General features: G+C 48.4%; 5 protein-coding genes across 5 annotated transcripts; 3 read left to right on the forward strand and 2 right to left on the reverse strand.

Moving 5' to 3' along the window:
* The first annotated feature begins 70 nt into the window (after positions 1–70).
* LOC6725187 (gustatory receptor 5a for trehalose) lies at positions 71–3,723 on the forward strand. The gene is made up of 8 exons (XM_016173479.2): positions 71–279; positions 1,044–1,585; positions 1,649–1,909; positions 1,969–2,163; positions 2,227–2,495; positions 2,556–2,710; positions 2,765–3,017; positions 3,082–3,723. The coding sequence occupies exons 2-8, from the start codon at positions 1,477–1,479 to the stop codon at positions 3,172–3,174; spliced, it is 1,335 nt and encodes a 444-aa protein (XP_016038216.1). The 5' UTR covers positions 71–279; positions 1,044–1,476; the 3' UTR covers positions 3,175–3,723.
* Positions 3,724–3,872: 149 nt separating this feature from the next.
* On the forward strand, positions 3,873–5,064 carry LOC6725188 (translation initiation factor IF-2). The gene is made up of 2 exons (XM_002106176.4): positions 3,873–4,754; positions 4,825–5,064. The coding sequence occupies exons 1-2, from the start codon at positions 3,922–3,924 to the stop codon at positions 4,904–4,906; spliced, it is 915 nt and encodes a 304-aa protein (XP_002106212.2). The 5' UTR covers positions 3,873–3,921; the 3' UTR covers positions 4,907–5,064.
* Positions 5,065–5,851: 787 nt separating this feature from the next.
* Positions 5,852–10,073, reverse strand: LOC6725189 (GPI inositol-deacylase). Its single transcript, XM_002106177.4, has 10 exons — positions 9,838–10,073; positions 9,043–9,774; positions 8,801–8,983; positions 8,504–8,748; positions 8,027–8,449; positions 7,840–7,965; positions 7,584–7,777; positions 6,890–7,523; positions 6,728–6,823; positions 5,852–6,668 (listed from the first exon to the last, which is right to left on the reverse strand). The coding sequence occupies exons 1-10, from the start codon at positions 9,976–9,978 to the stop codon at positions 6,500–6,502; spliced, it is 2,943 nt and encodes a 980-aa protein (XP_002106213.2). The 5' UTR covers positions 9,979–10,073; the 3' UTR covers positions 5,852–6,499.
* A 464-nt stretch (positions 10,074–10,537) lies between these two features.
* On the forward strand, positions 10,538–13,461 carry LOC6725190 (protein twisted gastrulation). Its single transcript, XM_002106178.4, has 4 exons — positions 10,538–11,542; positions 12,407–12,619; positions 12,680–12,824; positions 12,892–13,461. The coding sequence occupies exons 1-4, from the start codon at positions 11,323–11,325 to the stop codon at positions 13,085–13,087; spliced, it is 774 nt and encodes a 257-aa protein (XP_002106214.1). The 5' UTR covers positions 10,538–11,322; the 3' UTR covers positions 13,088–13,461.
* LOC6725191 (protein RFT1 homolog) lies at positions 13,452–15,776 on the reverse strand. The gene is made up of 4 exons (XM_002106179.4): positions 15,566–15,776; positions 15,252–15,466; positions 13,872–15,129; positions 13,452–13,799 (listed from the first exon to the last, which is right to left on the reverse strand). The coding sequence occupies exons 1-4, from the start codon at positions 15,623–15,625 to the stop codon at positions 13,662–13,664; spliced, it is 1,671 nt and encodes a 556-aa protein (XP_002106215.1). The 5' UTR covers positions 15,626–15,776; the 3' UTR covers positions 13,452–13,661.
* Positions 15,777–17,564: the final 1,788 nt, after the last annotated feature.

Genomic DNA, 17,564 nt, shown 5'->3' on the forward strand with positions numbered 1-17,564 from the left:
GCATTTTGACGCATCCTCTTTCCCCATCCACTTCTTTCTCCCCTCTTCGCTGATTTTTTTTTGTTTTGTGAGAGGGTGGAATTCGGGATTTGGGATGTGAGCGAGAAGGATGGCGATATTTTCAATTGTGGAAACAGCCGTTCCATTATCGTTCCATTGCAAATGCACAAACACACACACACACACACACACACGCTCGTGCAGTTTGCGCTTCACTATGTGTGCGTGTGGACCAAATGCAACAACAATAAAAACGCGCAACTCAAATTGTTAACAAAGGTAAGGCCGTTTTTTTGGCCGGATTTGGATTCTGGTCTTGAAAGAGAAACACACACACACGCACACAAAAAACAAACGAAAATAATAACAGAACAACAACAAACTCACCCGAACTCGAACCCGTTTCACTGTTTTCCGCTTATTATAAATTTATACTTCGTTTGGCGTTTCTTAAATGCTTTCGAATTGCATTTTGGGTTTGACATTAAATCGCTCCGCGCAGCACAGTAACAAAAACAAAAACGCAACTAAATAAATACAACCAGCCGATTCTGGCCTTCTCACAATTCCGACTTCTGAGTTATCGAAACAGAAGCGCTGCTTGGCCAACTAAGCCAACTTAACTAACCGATCGCAGAGCGCAAAGTGTCGTATTTTCACTGTCGTCAATTAACAACAGCGGCAACAAGAACAACAAACGAAATGAGCGGCTGCCTACAGTTTTTTTAGTCCGAGCGCGATCGAACATGTTGTTGGTTGGTTGTCTGGCAACAAGTTCGATGCAAACTGTTCTATTGATCTAAGAAATCGGCGTTCTATCGATTGACGCGCTGCGCAGGCGCCTATCGGTTTTTGAAATTCTAAGCCGGGCTTAAAGGATAATTGTAAATTAGCTTACAAATTAGCTTCCTTGACATAAAAGAAAATAATTTCTTGCTTTTTTACTCTCGTTCTATACTTCTAAATCAGTTGCTGTTATTTACTTTCATAAATTTAGTTAGTTTTTAATGCCACATTTTTATGATGATGACATTTTTTTGCAGGTCATCTATGCGCAATCAATTTTGCGCCATGCGACAGCTGCACATAGTTTCTTTTGACTAAGCAATCATTTATAACTTTTCCCAGTAGTAGTGCCAAGTTCATAACTGATGGAGTGTGCTGTCAATTTGCATGTTGTGGAGCCATTGAGTTTCAAGGTCGCGCTAATTAAATACTCGTTACAAGTGATGCCAAAAGTAACAAATATTTTAACAGAACGTATTAAGTTAATATGATCCACGAAAAACACTCTTTTAAACTCTAAAAAACCAGAAGCACGTCAAAAAGATGTTCATAAATGGTATTTTAAAATATCATACAACTGACCTGTTTTATTCCTCATCACTGGCCATTAGTTGATAACAAACAGGTGGACTTCTATCATATCCTGCTGCATTTTTTCCTTAGCCAGTCAGGATTTAGAACTTGCACACAATGCGACAGCTAAAAGAGCGAAATCGGTGCAATCGGTCTGTTCGGCATCTGAAAATTCAGGGCAAGATCTGGTTGAAAAATCTTAAAAGCGGCTTGGATCAAATTCGAGGTGATCCAATGCTATAGAATCCCAGTATGAGTATGTTCATCTTAATTACCTTCTACAATCCAGAAAGCCAGGTGCGAGGAACGCGTAACAACTTCCTGCACGATGGCTCCTTCCATGAGGCAGTTGCTCCCGTTTTGGCGGTGGCCCAGTGCTTTTGCCTGATGCCCGTGAGCGGAATTGGTGCTCCAACGTACAGGGGACTAAGCTTCAGCCGGCGCAGCTGGCGTTTCTGGTACAGCTCCTTGTACCTCTGCTCCACGTCGGTGGATCTGGCCTTCAGCATCCGCCGGGTGGCCCACAGTGTGCTGGATGTGCGCAGTGTAGGTGAGATTTAATGATGCAGTGGGGCAATGTAGCAATTGCATAAGTTAATTACCATTTAGAGCCCATCGTTTTTCACGTGAGCATCCTGATCGCCTCCTGGCAGTTCCTGAACCTGGCCCAACTCTGGCCCGGATTGATGCGCCACTGGGCGGCGGTGGAGCGGCGGCTACCCGGCTACTCCTGCTGCCTGCAACGGGCACGTCCTGCCCGTCGCCTCAAAATGGTGGCCTTCGTGCTGCTGGCGGTTTCACTGAGTTGGGTCACCAATACGTTTGGCTTTGGATTGTGCTGAGTATAATCGCATGCCTTTTTTCCAGTGGAGCACCTGCTGAGCATCATTTCGGTGGTGTACTACGACTTCTGCCCACGAAGAAGGGATCCCGTGGAATCCTATTTGCATGGCACCAGCGCCCAATTGTTCGAGGTGTTCCCCTACTCCAACTGGCTGGCCTGGCTGGGCAAGATCCAGAACGTGCTGCTCACCTTCGGCTGGAGCTACATGGACATATTCCTGATGATGCTGGGCATGGGTCTCAGCGAGATGCTGGCCAGGCTGAACCGCAGCTTGGAGCAGCAGGTGCGACAGGTGGGGGCTAACTAGTTTCCTAACACACATCCATCATGATCGAGGATGCACATTCCGTAGCCCATGCCGGAAGCCTACTGGACGTGGTCACGCACTCTTTACCGCTCCATAGTGGAGCTCATACGGGAGGTGGACGACGCCGTGTCCGGTATAATGCTGATATCCTTCGGCAGCAATCTGTACTTCATCTGCCTGCAGCTCCTCAAGAGCATCAAGTGAGTTATGCAGACGAAGGCACAGCTTGAAATGATTCTGTTCCCGCTAACCAGCACCATGCCCTCCTCCGCCCACGCCGTCTACTTCTACTTCTCGCTGCTGTTCCTGCTCAGCAGATCCACGGCGGTGCTCCTCTTCGTGTCGGCGATCAATGACCAGGCCAGGGAACCACTGCGTCTGCTGCGCCTTGTGCCGCTCAACGGATATCATCCGGAGGTCTTCCGCTTCGCCGCCGAACTGGCCAGCGATCAGGTGGCGCTTACGGGCCTCAAGTTCTTCAATGTCACCAGGAAGCTCTTCCTGGCGGTGAGATAATCTCTCTGAGCGCTAATCTTGGGATTGCCATGTGTGCTACATATGTATCTTTTAGATGGCGGGCACGGTGGCCACCTATGAACTGGTGCTCATTCAGTTTCACGAGGATAAAAAGTCCTGGGACTGCTCGCCCTCCAATCTTGTTTAGACGCTCCAAATATATATCATTATATGTATATATCAATCTATAGATTGTGCAAATTAACAGACTGCATGCTGCACTACCTCATTCACAATCAGTTGGCACACTTTTCCTGGTGGATTATCTCATGTCACTCATACGCCGCGTTGCCATGCATATTCATGAGCAACAGCAGAGTCCTTTGAATAGTTAATTACATCGATTGGGGGTTACACATAATATGTTATTTACCCGCACATTGGCACAGTTAATGGCAATTAAAACACTATGCTACACAGCTGCGAGGAGTCCATGCTGGAACCAGTTTCCATCCAGCCAGCCATCATCCATCCATCTGCCCGCTTTCCACTTTTCATTTTCGTTTTCATTTTCATTTGCGGACCATTTACTTTGGTAATCCAGTATAAGTATGTGATGCAATTGCTGGCCATAAATGGCGCACGCTTCCTAGGCACACCGAAATGCGTGCACAGCGATTGGATTCGATGTGAACCAGTTGGCCAAATGCCAATGCCGATTGCTCCTCGGCTCTGCAGCTCTGCAGCTTCGCAGCTCTTGAGGCGTCCATGACGCTTCCGGTCAGCGGGCCCAGGTCCATGTCCATGTCCAGCCGATCTAGTCCGGTTGCAGCCAATTGTTAACCCAATTCACGAGCGGAGTTCGGGGATCAGATCTGCGATGGGAGTATATAAGCCCCGCTATCGTTTAACTTCGCAGACACAAATCGCGCACAGCAGCTCCAGTTAAGTCACAATGGCCAGATATCAGAGTAGCCTTAGCCTCGGGATCCTTGTGGTCCTGCTGATCGATCAGCTGGCCAACGCCCAGTTCGTACCGGGCCCGATCTCTGGACCAATTCCCCGCCAGCAGAGATCGCTCTTTGGGCCCGGTCCGCCGCCCGGTTGGAGTAGCGGTGGCCTCAGTCACGGCTGGAACAGTCCCAGCTTCGAGTTCAGCCCGCTGCCGCCATCGCACAGTCCGCACGTGACCAAGGACGAGCTGCTGGCCCTGCTGGCCGCCTGGAAGGATGTGGCCAAGCCGACGACTCCGGCGCCGGAGCCAGAGCCCGAGGAGCCCGAACCCGAGCCGGAGACCACAACGCCAGCGCCGCCAGAGGATGAGGACGAACCGGAGCCCGAGGCACCGGCACCGGCACCAGAGGCGCCAGCTGGTCCACCACCCGGCGTTCCCGTCACCGTCTCCCTGCCCGCCCTGGTGCCCATTCAGCTAGCGGCCATGTGGCAACAGCCAGCGCTCGGAGCAGCGCCCGGCGGCCTGGGTCCTCTGAATCTGGGCGGCCTGGGTCTGGGCGGTGGCATTGCCTTGAACACACTCGGCGGCGGTGCAGTAGCAGCTGGCGGAGCTGTAGCAGCCGGAGGAGGCGGAGGTGGAGCGGCGGCCGCCGGAGCAGCAGCAGCGGCACGTTCCGGAGTGGCACGCCCCCGAGCCCGCGCCAGGATCGGAGGTCGTGCGTCCAATGTCCAGCAGCCCGCCATACGCTTTCCGGTGGCCAATCCGCGCAGCTTCACCTCCAACAACTATGTGGCGCCCAGGCCGCGTTACTATCGCGATACGGAGCCCATGCGGTAAGTGTGCACTGATTCCCAGTCCGCATCCAGTGCCAGTTCTATCTAATGATTCCACTTCTCCTTGCAGCGTCAATGTAATGGCACCGCCTCACTACCAAATGGCCAGTGTCCAGGGTCCCGTCCAGCTGGTGCCCGCCTACTGGCAATAGGCCAAGTCTTACTCTCTAAGCTAAACTGTACAAAGTTATATGTTATAGTATATATAGTGCCTGTGCATATAGAATATAGAATGCCATGGCCAGTTAACAAGTCGTATGTATGTTTTTTTTTTTTTGATTATACCAATAAAATATTTTAACAAACTATATATTTTACATGGCATTTGATTTTGGGGTGCTATCTTTAATTTGTTTGGAAGTTTAAGACATTTTTAAGCCGCCTTTAAGCCACGGATGATAATTGTTTATAAGCCTGATTTATTATTATTAACCCGTTTCAACTGCGAGCTGTGCAATATCAACAGATAGTTAAGCTAATTAAAGAGCACGCACAAATTATGATACGATCCATACGCTTAATGTTGCACAACCATCAAAAAGTTGTTAACTGACTTTGGCAACTGTTTGGCTCCATTAAGGATTTGGTGGAGCTACTTAAGCCGCTATTGAAATGGCCACTTTTTGCCGACATTAACATATGTACCTTGCTCGGCGAACTGCCATTTGGTTATATCACAAGTGGCACGAATATTGCCCACTTTCGTCACACATTGGATGACAGATGTCGGCACCATAAACGATACGTTATGAATATATGGAATACATGTACATATGAGCTGGTGGCCACATCCTTATCGGGACATCGTGTTTGGCCAGTGAACACCAGCCCGCTCCGAACGACTCCCGTGGGCACTGTTGACTGGCCGACGGAAAGGAATGGCTCACCCAGTTTGCGTGGTGTGTGGTTGTGAACATGATGCACCGACTGATCCAGATATCCACGCCGCGCAAATAAGACATTAAGTTGATGGTGTTGATGGACCGCAACCAGATCCAGATTCAATCGGCATCCAGTTGGGCGCTAGAGATCTCCTTGTGGGCGACTATCAATTCAACGCCCAGCTAAACTGGTCAGCAAATTGGCAAACGCTCGTGTTTTGGAAGTTACAAATGTATAAAATTGTATTTTAATGGTAAAACAAGGGACTAACTAAATGAAAAACACTTGGAAACCATCTACATTTAAACAGTTTGGGATGAAAGTCGGTTTGTGTCATATGGCAGCTACATTAGGTTGTTGATCCATTTGTTAGAAGGATTAATACGAATTTATATTGTCTTCGCTGGCAGAGGCCCAATTACTAAGGATTTAACTAATCTCAAAGCAAAAAACAATGCAATATTAAGTAAATTATTTCGGAGGGACTAAAATCTAAGGTCTTTGGCTAAAAGAAAACCACCATGTGACTGGCGAGTGTGCTCGACTGGCGCTGCTGCTAATGGGCATTAAAATTTTCACACATTTCCCTCAAATGGAGAACGACGTGCCTGCCACCCGAGATGGCGAGCTATCGAGCCAACGAGCCAGGCGTAAAAACAATTAATACATATAACGTGCGATCGGGGCAAATCGAGATCAACGCCCAGACGAGCTCAGTTTGGACTTCCCGCTGGCGGAGATCCAGATCTGGGCTTATTTGCCTCGCTATTTGCTTGGTTTACATAAGCGACACTCTCTAAACGAAGTGAATTAACTAACGCAGCAATAAATAACAAATTAACACATGGAGAACATAAATGAAACTAGACTTGGGACACACGACGCCACAGGATCCAGAGACTTTGGTGGGCAGACAGCAGGGCGAAGGCGCCGGCAATCACATAGGTCAGCCTGTATATGGCCGCCTGGCAGTAGAGTAAAACCACGCCGGCCAGAACGTAGAATGCAATCGATAGCATCCAGTATCCCTGACTGCAAAAGTTAGCATTTAAAGATTATATAATAATATTATATTATAATATTTCAATTACCATTTCTGGGGAGCTCGCAGCTGCAGGAGCAAACTCAGTGAGGCCAAAACCACGATGCTGGGATACAAGCTCGCATCCGGCAGGTTAATGCCATGCCTGGAGAACAAAAACAGAGCGAAGATTCAGCTCAAGATTATCTTCAAATGGTCAGACTGTAATTACCGGCGACTGCGCAGCCAAGCCAAACTGCTGGGAGCATTGAGCAGCAGTTGCACGAGCAGCATCAGCAGCAGTGTGACGTGGAAGGAGAAGTTCTGCAGACCCACACAGGCCTCCGGCTCTTCCTCCTCCTGCTGCTGCTGCTTCTGTTCATCCTCCTGCTTTAGCGCCTTCTGTTCTTCATTCTGCTCCTCCGTTGCATCTTCCTGTGCCGCCACTGCAGAGGGCTTTCCACGCACCAAATTAGCCGCCTTCTGCCATAGGAAGTCCTCCAGATAATCCTTGTAAGCATTCGAGAGCATCAGGAAGTAGAAGACAAAGGCCAGGAGAAGACCCACTCCGCTGCAAGTGCCCATGGCCGTGGCAATAGTGAGGATACCGTACGTAATGGGCAAGTGGGTCATGATCGAGATCATCACGTTGGAGGTCGCCTGGGAGAGGCGTGTTATCCGCAGGGCTAGGCGGTAGAAGGCGTTGCCATAGAGCGTCAGAGCCAACCAAGTGCCCAGCGTGGCCAGCAGGGACAAGGCAATGGCCGCACAGTGGATAACAATGGACACATTGATGCTGTAGTCCAATGGCTCTGGCTCCGGAAACACCCGGCTGCTGATGATGAGCTTCTTTAGGAGGCGACAGGCTGAAATTGCATTGAAATTGGATTAACATGGGAAGGCTAAATAGAATGGTGCAAACAAACCTGTGACAACATAGAGCGACGTGTACTGCAGGTAACCCACATAAGGACGCAGACTACGAAATGTGCCCACGTCGTAAAAGGTCTCAACTTGCTTTCTCAGCACAATCAGCAGCACGCAGACCAGGTGCGCCGGCAACCAGCCGTAGAATTCCAGAACAAGCCGAGATAGTGCCGAGGAATAGGAGTACTCATAGCTGGAAGAGCACATAAATCAGAGTGAGATGGGTTTACACGACAAGTGTGAGATGGAAGTTACCTGATTCGATAGCGGCAGGTGGGATCCAGATATAGATCCAGTGTCACAGGATTGAGCGTGGTGTTATAATGCCTAGGCACTAGTGTAGGCACATTTACATACAATTGGGGCTTCTGATCAAACGATCTGCAAGGATAAAACATGAGAATTTAATACCACAAATCGTAAAATCTTATATCAAACTGACTTGAGTGTTTGGAAACGTTCAAAACCCGCTGCCCAGGGAACGCATATTCTCGCAGTTACCCTATACTCGGGATTGATGCACTGCAGCGGCTCCACAATCACCCGAATGCTCTGGTATGGATCCACCATCTCGGAGATGCGCAGCCGATGGTGCAGTGTGCCCTGGAGAGTCTCGTTTATCAATGGCAGCTTGGCCATTGTGTACCAGCGAGGCATCTTGATGTCCGTCACCCGCTCTTTAGGATCGTAGATGTCCAGGTTGTAGCCGATTCGCTTGGCGCTCGGCGGTAGGCGGATGAGCAAATGGGTCCAGTGAACATAGGTCTTGCGCAGGTTGTGCAGATCGAGAAGAGCAATGCTGCGTGGATCGCGATCTTCGTTGGGCAGCCACTGGACGAGGTGCATCAGGGAGGTAGCCTTTTCGCTGTACAAAAATAGATTATACAAGCTATCTTAAGAGACTACTCTGTCTACTTACCAATAAAGCTGCTCCGTCTTATTGTGGTCCTCTGCAGAGCATCCGAACAACCAGTCCTCGTCATCCACATTCAACGCCTCGATGGCCGCCTTTCGATAACGCTCCTGTCGCTGCAATCCAATCAAATCGAAGAAGGTGCCCTTGAGACCGTTCGTGAAGTACTTGTTTATCACCAGGCGCCGCTCCTCGTGCCAATTTCCAGCAGCTCCGAATCGCACAGTATTCTGCTGACGCCTTCGGGGCTTCTGTAAGTATATCATTAGTATTTAATAGTGTTTAGGATACAATGCAACCTACCACAAAGGTGGACAATGCCGACTGCAGGTTGCGCTGCTTGTTGGTGCCAAAGGCGATCGATGAGCGATCCTCGCGGACATAGGCCACGCTAAAGAGAAACCGATTGATGGCCTGCATGAACTGCAAGCACCACACGGCCGACAGATGGTCACAGCTCAGACTAACTTTGGGTATAGCTGATGTCTGAATAAAAGGAATAAAAATAAATGTGGGTTCAGACAAACAAACAATGATTTAGCTACCATGGCATGCAGATCGTTGAACCGGGAGCTGGTGAGCCCAGGTCGCACCAGCAGATCCCTATTGCCGCCGCCCGTGGAAATAAGCAGCACGTTGTCCAGCCGCGCCGAGCTGTCCTGACTTGCCATGCGCTGCACACTTGGCGGTCGCTGGTGCAGGCTGTCGCAGACATTTGTGGTCATCGTGGGCACTGTGGCAGTGCGAAGCTTGCTCAGCACGGCGTCCGTTTGGTCGTAGAACTCCTCCAGTTGGGTATCCAGATTGAGCACCGGCTGATCCAGCGGCGTAGATATGCTAATAATTGTATTAATGTACTGGCCAATGGCCGGATCAACTAGCACCGACTGCGCTAGTTTGCCGCCCATGGAGTGGCCAATCAACACGATGGAGGGCTGCTCCGTGCGACCCTCGTAAATCGACAAGATGGTGCGAATGCAGAGCTTCAGATAGCTTTGTTGGCGGGGCAGATAGCCACCGTACAGAGCGGACAACTCCTCGTCGTAGTCGATGGTGTAGTAGTCCAGATGTATGCCCGCATCGTTGGACATTGCCTTGCGGAGCGCGACAGAGGCTAGAGAACGGACCTGTTTGTAGGAGCCGGCGTTGCCGGGCACGAAGATAACCGGAGCACCCGTCATCCGGCGCTTCAGCGGATCCAGCGGCTGTCGCAGTCCCTCGTAGTAATAGTACAGCGCGTAGTTTGGATACTGGTCGCCATCCTTAACTCCCACTTTCTGCAAACCAAGTATAATCAGCGATTGGTGGGCTAATCTTTTGGATAAGCGAATCGTACTCACCGCAAACATGGGCTCGCCGAACATGTATGTCATCCGGCAGGCATTGGGCTCCACCTCGACGTGCAAACGGAACAGGCCGTAGATGAAGCAGCAGATGGAGCCGATCACCAAGAGAACAGCGCAGTTCCGGAACATAAACATCCTGCGCTTTTAGTTTTTCATATCTGTTTATGTCTTGTTTTGTTATCATCCATTCGATATCAGGCGATGCAAAGTTCCGCGAGTTATCGATAGCTTATCGGGTATGTACTTGCTAGTGGTGTGCAAGCCGCCAATGATTAAAAGTATCTTTTAAGTTGCTTATCTATGATAAGATATTTAAATTATAAACATATTTAGTGTAAAATGATCAGAGCTACACAGTAACATTTAATTGTATCACACTAGCTTATGCTTTCTTTAATTTCTTTGAAACAATAGTTTACGAAAACTTCCTACAAAATGAATAGAATTTCTCATGGTCCACAGCTCTAATTACAAAAGAATATTTAAACGAATTACTAAAATAGCTTTTAAATTGGTTTAATTAAACAAAAGAACAGCATTTAATGGATAGACTAAAGTTCTTTGCTCGATTCGAATAAGTATTATGCAAAAAACGAGTAATTTGGCTTGATCAGAATCTCGTGATTTCTAGTCGTGACTCTTTGGGAGCCGTTCACTACTGTCGCAGTTGCGCTCATCTCCAATCTCTCGATCGCCACACACTTGCACATAAACACCTATGTATCGAGCCGAATCGTGTTGTTGCTTTGGCTAGTTGATCATTCAGTTGGCGTACGCGTGCGCTCTGATCCACCGATCTGATCCAAACCGATCCTCCAGATTCAGACGAAGTTATTTGATTCGGATACCGGAATTGTCAACAAAAGGCAGCGGCGCCGGCGTCAGCATCATTCATTCGAATTTCTAAGCTGGCTCGTAAGTGTTGGTGTGTGCGTGTGAGCCAGCCTGCTTTCTGAGCGTGTGTGTGCGCTTAATTCGCGTGTGCGTGCGCATGTGTGTGCATGTTTGTGTCTAGCCTGGCTCTATTGTTGTTGTTTCAGGTGTGGGTAAGAAGCAGAAAAGACAGTTTGTGCCCTAGCAATAACAAAAACAAGGCGAGAGAGAGACATTGTCGCCGCGCAGTCGCTCCTCTGCCGCCGTCAACGTCGGTGCCGCAGCGCACAGTTCGATCCGCTCGCTAGTTGTTGCTGTTTAGTGTTCGTTGTGGTGTCGCTTGTTGTTGTTTTGATCCGTCCGGAATCGCATAGCGATAATTTATATATGTATATATATATAAATTAATAGTGGTGCAAAAAGGCGAGCAAATCGAGTCAAGTCAAGTCAAATCAAATGCCCAATCTGCGTGTGCTTGTGTGCCTGTAATTGTTGTTTTGTTGTAATTGCACCCGCGCACACACTCAAACACTTAACTGCGGGAAAGAGCGCATTCCAATCCCTACACACACACACGCGCACACGCATACACAGCCATCGCCGATCATGGAAATTTGGCGCTCGCTCACAGTGGGCACCATCGTGCTATTGGCCATCGTCTGCTTCTACGGCACCGTGGAGTCCTGCAACGAGGTCGTCTGCGCCTCGATCGTCTCCAAGTGCATGCTCACCCAGAGCTGCAAGTGCGAGCTGAAGAACTGCTCCTGCTGCAAGGAGTGCCTCAAGTGCCTGGGCAAGAACTACGAGGAGTGCTGCAGCTGTGTGGGTAAGGAAGGTCGCCCGATCCTCGGTCAGTGGGCGGTGGGTGGTGGGCGTTTGGCGGTGGACAGTGGGTGGTTGTGCACACGCATACATATAGATTTTATCACCACTGATGATGTGATGGCCATCGCTTTGTTTTTGTTGCTGTGCGTATGTGCATGTGCGTGAGTGTGTGTGAGTGTGCGGGGGGAGCTTGCGATGTGCTAACTAGTTATCGATAACGGACTTGAGCTGACGATCGGGCCTAGCCTTAACCCTTACATGGGCCAAGGGGTCGCAATTCTAAGCCGCTTAATGGAACAAGTTTAGGTCCCTCAGATCGAAACAAATCTTCAGTTTCTTACTGCCATAGAATTGTCTTAATTCAAGAATTAGATAAATCGCAAACTTAGATTTTTATATTAATTAATACTTAGTTTCCAAGTTATTATAATCATCAAACAACCTTTTAATTTAGCAGTTTCTCTGTCATTTCATTATCCATTTTAGTAGTGGTCCAAGAAAAGTTTATTGACGCTGTAAATAAGTAAATAAATAATAGCCTGTAATCATTCCGATGGGGTTTTCGGGAAATGCAATTTACGTTTGGCCCACATGATGTTGTTTATAAACAAATCGAGCATGACGATGAAAACAAATATGCACACGAGATCGGAATAGGAAAAGCATGTCTTTTTTCGAGAAATACAAATAGATCATTTTAATTATCAGATGCAAAATAAATGCGTTTAAAAAAAAAGTCGTTAATATTAGAAAGGAATGCGCATCGTGAAGACAGACTGCCATTTCCTTTCGCAAATATTTTACGTTTTAATATGATATTCAAAAATTACTAGCACTTAACATTAACATTACCTCATTTTTCCAGAACTCTGTCCGAAGCCCAACGACACCCGCAACTCTCTGTCCAAGAAGTCCCACGTGGAGGACTTCGATGGAGTGCCGGAGCTCTTCAACGCCGTGGCCACTCCGGATGAGGGCGACAGTTTCGGGTACAACTGGAACGTGTTCACGTTTCAAGTGGATTTCGACAAGTACTTGAAGGGTCCGAAGCTGGAGAAGGACGGTCATTACTTCTTGAGTGAGTGCTAAACGAGAGATTGAGTTCACCAACCCTCTAACCATTTGCCTTGTCGTCCAGGAACCAACGATAAGAACCTGGACGAAGCGATTCAGGAGCGCGACAACATTGTGACCGTAAACTGCACGGTTATATATCTGGATCAGTGCGTGTCGTGGAACAAGTGCCGCACCAGCTGCCAAACAACAGGCGCCAGCAGTACGAGGTTGGGAACATGATCTTCCATGCATAATACAGTTGATGTGTAATAACAGATATACTCTACTTGATAGATGGTTCCACGACGGTTGCTGCGAGTGCGTGGGATCCACCTGCATCAACTACGGCGTGAACGAGAGCCGCTGTAGAAAGTGCCCGGAGTCGAAGGGCGAACTGGGCGACGAGCTGGACGATCCCATGGAGGAGGAGATGCAGGACTTCGGGGAGAGCATGGGCCCGTTCGATGGACCCGTGAACAACAACTACTGAGCGCGGTGCGATCAGGATGCCATTCAAGGATTCAAGAAACAGAACAAAACAGAAGCCCACATCTAACAAATTTAGCTACTCAATTCAGTGACATTATTATTATTATTATGTAGTACGAAGTAATATTTGTATAGCACTATTATTATTATTTTTATTTACAACAAATGAATAGGCGCTTTGAATTGTTTTACTTATGAACCGGCCAAGATATATATATATATATTATATTACACTTTTTTTTTTGGACTAAAAAATGTATTTTTTGTCAAAGTTTTTGAGAGTTTTGATATTCCTGGGCGGGGTGAAGTGCAATTACTTAGTTGACCACACTTTGCTAACTTCTTGTAAATAAAAATTTCATATGTAAACAGTAATCGTTGTCTTTTAATGCATGTCTTAAGGTTAAATAAGCAATCAAGGCTCTACAAACACTCAATAAGTACATAACTTAAATTTGGAATTAATTTACAAATGTCAACTATGTATAAATATGCCATTATTACTCAAACTGTGCGTTTCATTGCGGTTCACCGGTGCGAGGGAAGCGAGGATAACAATCCCAACAGCATGGCCCCTATTCGATCTTGATGCGACGACCATAGCGCCAGGCCAGTCGCACCAGATCCCGATGAGCCAGCGCCCAGGACAGAAGGCAGGCGAGCCCAGCCAGGACACCCACGCCCAGATGTGTGGCAAGGTCAGAACTTTGGTACTGCAGGAAGAAGTAGCAAGAGAAATTCATTTTACATCGCACTCGCAAGGAGAAACACCATCCAAGACTCACCCAATAACAAACGATGCCGGCCAGGAAGAGCGTGCATCCAAAGAGTTTTCCCGGCCAGAGGCCCAGCAGCGGATCCAGCGACAGGGGCCGATACTGATGCCTGATGTAGTAGGTGCTGTACAGAATCCTGCTCAGCATATTAATGCAGTTGGCGAAGATGAAGCCCACCGGGCCAAAGATCCCTGTCAAAATGTAGGACAGCACCAGGAAGCTGATCGAAAAGATGGCCATCAGATAGTTGTACTTGTCGATGTCTCGACTTGTGTTCGTAGCGAACATATATCCCTCGCTGATCCCATTCACGGCCAGCAGATAGATCGCCAGGCAGTGCCACTGCAAGAGGCTCTGCGGCAATCCGCCGGCCACGAAATCAGGACCGCCGTAAAGCAGCAGCACTGGGTACGAGTAGCTCTGTCCAAAGGTGAAGGCAATCAGGCCAATGGAGCTCACGCCCAAGAGCAGATTATTCAGGACACTGCTCGCCTGGCGAACGCGCTCCTGCGGCTGCTTGGCCAGCTTGATGTCCCGGGATAGCGTCTGCGTGAAGTAAAAGTACGAACTGTCCTCGATGGGCCGGAAGATAAAGCGGGCCGCCATGCTGCCCAGATTGTTGACCACATCGTAGGTGGCCTGCTCCCCGAAGCTCAGCACCGGCGACACGGACATCACGTACTTCTCGCCCTCGGTGAGGATTTGCTTTAGCACGCCCTGCTTCACGAAGCTCAGGGTGAGCGTTTGCAGTTCCCGGTTGAAATGCTTTCCGTTCGGATTGAACATCACGCCGGGCAGGAAGTCGCTCAGCTGCTTGAAGGGGAAGTCGTCCATGTGCTCGTACAGCGAGACCTGCCAGGCCTTTGGAGCCACTGGCTTCTTTTTCGCCTGCTGTGTCACGAAATCCTTGAAGCCTTTCAAATAGAAGTAGAAGAAGCCATACTGGCCCAGGACAATGGTCACTGCACTGGAGAGTTGGGCAATCGCAAAGGCATTGATTGCTGCACTGCGATCACCGGTGACAATCCACAGGAAGATGGCCGAGCGCACCAGGATGTGCAGCGTATTCAGCAGGATCTTAAGCTTGACAAAGCAAAAGACCTGGGCGACAAACACCGCGGACTCGGCCATCAATTCCAGGACGCAGGAAAAGGCCACGGCATAGCAGGCGAACTCATATTGCGAGGCGTAGATGGCATCCACCGCCGACAGCCAGTTTAGCCAAATGTATAGACAAGGAGCACACAAAACAGCGCAAATGGGAACCCTGAAGTAAATCGGGAAAGGTGTTATTATGTAGGAAAGCTCATGCTCTCGCAGGATGTCAGGCAGGACACCTTGAAGTTATCCTTCTTGATGCACTGGCAGGAGCTGGTGCGAATTACTTACGTGAGCCACATCTGGTTTATCAGCTGCGCCCAGGAGCAGCGATCGCCCTGCTGGGCATTGGCGCTCAGGGCCGCCCGGTTGATGGCCTCGCGGGAGAGGAAGAGCAGGGTGCTCTCCAGAAGCAGCAGGCGGACATTCATGATGCCCAACACCTCGCGGCCCACATGTCGCACGATGTACGCGTTGATGCCGAAAGTGAGGATGCGGCACAGTATCTGCGGGGCGATAAGATCGCGACAGCGGTGCGGATGAGTAATACAATTCCGAGGCACTGGGCACAGACACAAAATAGATTCCCAGTGCGCTGGGCTCACCTGAAAGATGATGCTGAAGCCGGCGCCCAGCAGGCTGCTCTCGAGCACATTGCGCGCCATCTGACCGCGTTGGTCGGGCTCCTCCAAGCAGGCTCAAGATGCCCCCGCGTCCGAATGGCAAAAGCAGTTAGAAGCAGGGCCCACTTTGTTGGCCAAAACAACACAAAATGTTCTCTCACATCTGGATTTTGTTGACTATCGATATTGGACAGGTGCGGAAAGCCAGCTGTTTTGCTATCGCCTTTCGATCGCCATTCGCGCCAACTCTTATCGATAAGTGGTCATTTGAATTCGGAAGTTGCATCGCACCTACAGTCAAATTGACCAAGAAACCGAAGATCCAGAAAATATCTTAGCTTTTATTGAATTATATGCAATGGCATATGAATATGCTACTCTTATTGTTATTATTTTGATAGTGGGTAACTCATTATAAGTAATAAAGCCAACAATTCCCTCAATTTAAGATTCAAAGCACCAACAATTTGTTCAAAAGTTGAGTTTTTTAATAATATTTGGTGTGACTCTTTCTTGAGACTTTTTCAATCCGGGGTCGAGTTTTTACAATTTATTTGCGTAATTCCCATAGTAATGAAGCTTTTAAGCCGGGACACGGGTGGCGGCGCCTTGATGAGACTGGAGACCTGGAGACTTGGAGACTGACGCCAGCAGAGCAGTGAGATTTGCTAGAGATCAAATCTTGACATGGGAGTCACGCGAAAAATTACATACATAGACCACAAGCAACAAAAACATCAACAACTACAAACACAAGCAGGGGAAACAATGCCAACAGCACGGATGACGGACAGACGAGCAATGATGTTGTTCCAGTCGCTTGAAGTCGCCTAGCCGCAGATACAAAGATACGAAGATACAGTATCTGAGTGCCGCGTTGTGTGCGAGTGTGTGTGTGTGTGTCGAGACGGACGACTAACGCACGATTTTGTTGGATCGCTGGGATCTCTGGGACCTGGCTCCCATTTGGTCCCTGGCGACCGGCGCCACTGTCTGCCATTCAGGCTCCTGGTGATGAGAGCGTGACACGGCCCGAGGATCTCACGATGCGATAGTTTTGAGTTTGTGGGTCATAAGTTAGGTACAAACTTTAGAAACTTAATTTTGTGCAAGTGCAGTCATATAAACTGAGTGTGATAGCTAACTGCACTGCTCATTCGCATTATTACACATCATATTACATTCGATCTAATACATTTTGGGTCCACCTCTAGTGTTCACCGCAGCCAGGTAATCAGATAAAAATATATTATGACGTACCAGACCGACTTTTCATTGTTAATTGAGCGGCAGCGGCAGAAACGTAAACGTAAACCTTTCCCGGAGCCCGGCCCTGAATGATTGAGATTGAGACGTGCTTGATATCTGTTGGCATCGCAGCGGCAGCGCCGACGATACACTGAAAAAAATCACGCACTTTCTACGGTGCACTAGTTATTTATCTTGAGAAACTACGATTTACAAAAGTATCTAACAGATGCGAATGTATTTCATACGCTATTAGTTTGCAGTTGCTATTGACTTACATGCCGTAGTTTCTTCCAGTGTAGATGCGATGCTGCGTCTTCGCCGGCGACGTTGTTGTTGCAGTTGTTTTTGTTGTCTGGCGTCTGTTGGCTGTCTCTCTTATCTTGTATCTCTATCGCCATCTCACTCGCTCTCCCTCGACGCTTTTTTCGTTGCCTTATCTGCGGCTCGTGTGTGTGAGTGTGTGCACTGAAAGAAACAAAGTAGTTGTTCAATGCGATGGCTTGATGTTTTGATATCTTAACAACAGATGAGCAATACTATTACTACTTTATAGTCCAGTATTCTTATTGATGAACAATAAGTTACAATTTGTACAAGTATTGAAATAACTCCATTCAAATACACATTTGGTGTACAAAGGCACCCCTCTTTTCGCCCAGTGTACTGCTGAATGTTGCTGCCACGCTCCAGACGTGTCGCCGCAATTTGCAGCCAAACGCCGGCGACATCG

Source organism: Drosophila simulans, chromosome X, assembly GCF_016746395.2.
Source record: "Drosophila simulans strain w501 chromosome X, Prin_Dsim_3.1, whole genome shotgun sequence".
NCBI classification, from domain to species: domain Eukaryota; kingdom Metazoa; phylum Arthropoda; class Insecta; order Diptera; family Drosophilidae; genus Drosophila; species Drosophila simulans.

Excerpts from the sequence above, each read along its gene's own strand:
- LOC6725190 (XM_002106178.4), top strand. The coding sequence starts at position 11,323 with ATGGAAATTTGGCGCTCGCTCACAGTGGGCACCATCGTGCTATTGGCC. Across the intron at positions 12,620-12,679 it reads GGACGGTCATTACTTCTTGA|GAACCAACGATAAGAACCTG; the intron begins GTGAGTGCTAAA and ends CTTGTCGTCCAG. Across the intron at positions 12,825-12,891 it reads ACAGGCGCCAGCAGTACGAG|ATGGTTCCACGACGGTTGCT; the intron begins GTTGGGAACATG and ends TCTACTTGATAG.
- LOC6725187 (XM_016173479.2), top strand. The coding sequence starts at position 1,477 with ATGCGACAGCTAAAAGAGCGAAATCGGTGCAATCGGTCTGTTCGGCAT. Across the intron at positions 1,586-1,648 it reads CGGCTTGGATCAAATTCGAG|AAAGCCAGGTGCGAGGAACG; the intron begins GTGATCCAATGC and ends TCTACAATCCAG. Across the intron at positions 2,496-2,555 it reads TGGAGCAGCAGGTGCGACAG|CCCATGCCGGAAGCCTACTG; the intron begins GTGGGGGCTAAC and ends CACATTCCGTAG.
- LOC6725188 (XM_002106176.4), top strand. The coding sequence starts at position 3,922 with ATGGCCAGATATCAGAGTAGCCTTAGCCTCGGGATCCTTGTGGTCCTG. Across the intron at positions 4,755-4,824 it reads CGCGATACGGAGCCCATGCG|CGTCAATGTAATGGCACCGC; the intron begins GTAAGTGTGCAC and ends TTCTCCTTGCAG.
- LOC6725191 (XM_002106179.4), bottom strand. The coding sequence starts at position 15,625 with ATGGCGCGCAATGTGCTCGAGAGCAGCCTGCTGGGCGCCGGCTTCAGC. Across the intron at positions 15,130-15,251 it reads ATAAACCAGATGTGGCTCAC|GGTTCCCATTTGCGCTGTTT; the intron begins GTAAGTAATTCG and ends GATTTACTTCAG. Across the intron at positions 13,800-13,871 it reads CCGGCATCGTTTGTTATTGG|TACCAAAGTTCTGACCTTGC; the intron begins GTGAGTCTTGGA and ends TTCTTCCTGCAG.
- LOC6725189 (XM_002106177.4), bottom strand. The coding sequence starts at position 9,978 with ATGTTTATGTTCCGGAACTGCGCTGTTCTCTTGGTGATCGGCTCCATC. Across the intron at positions 6,824-6,889 it reads GCTTGGCTGCGCAGTCGCCG|GCATGGCATTAACCTGCCGG; the intron begins GTAATTACAGTC and ends TTTGTTCTCCAG. Across the intron at positions 6,669-6,727 it reads CTGCGAGCTCCCCAGAAATG|TCAGGGATACTGGATGCTAT; the intron begins GTAATTGAAATA and ends TAACTTTTGCAG.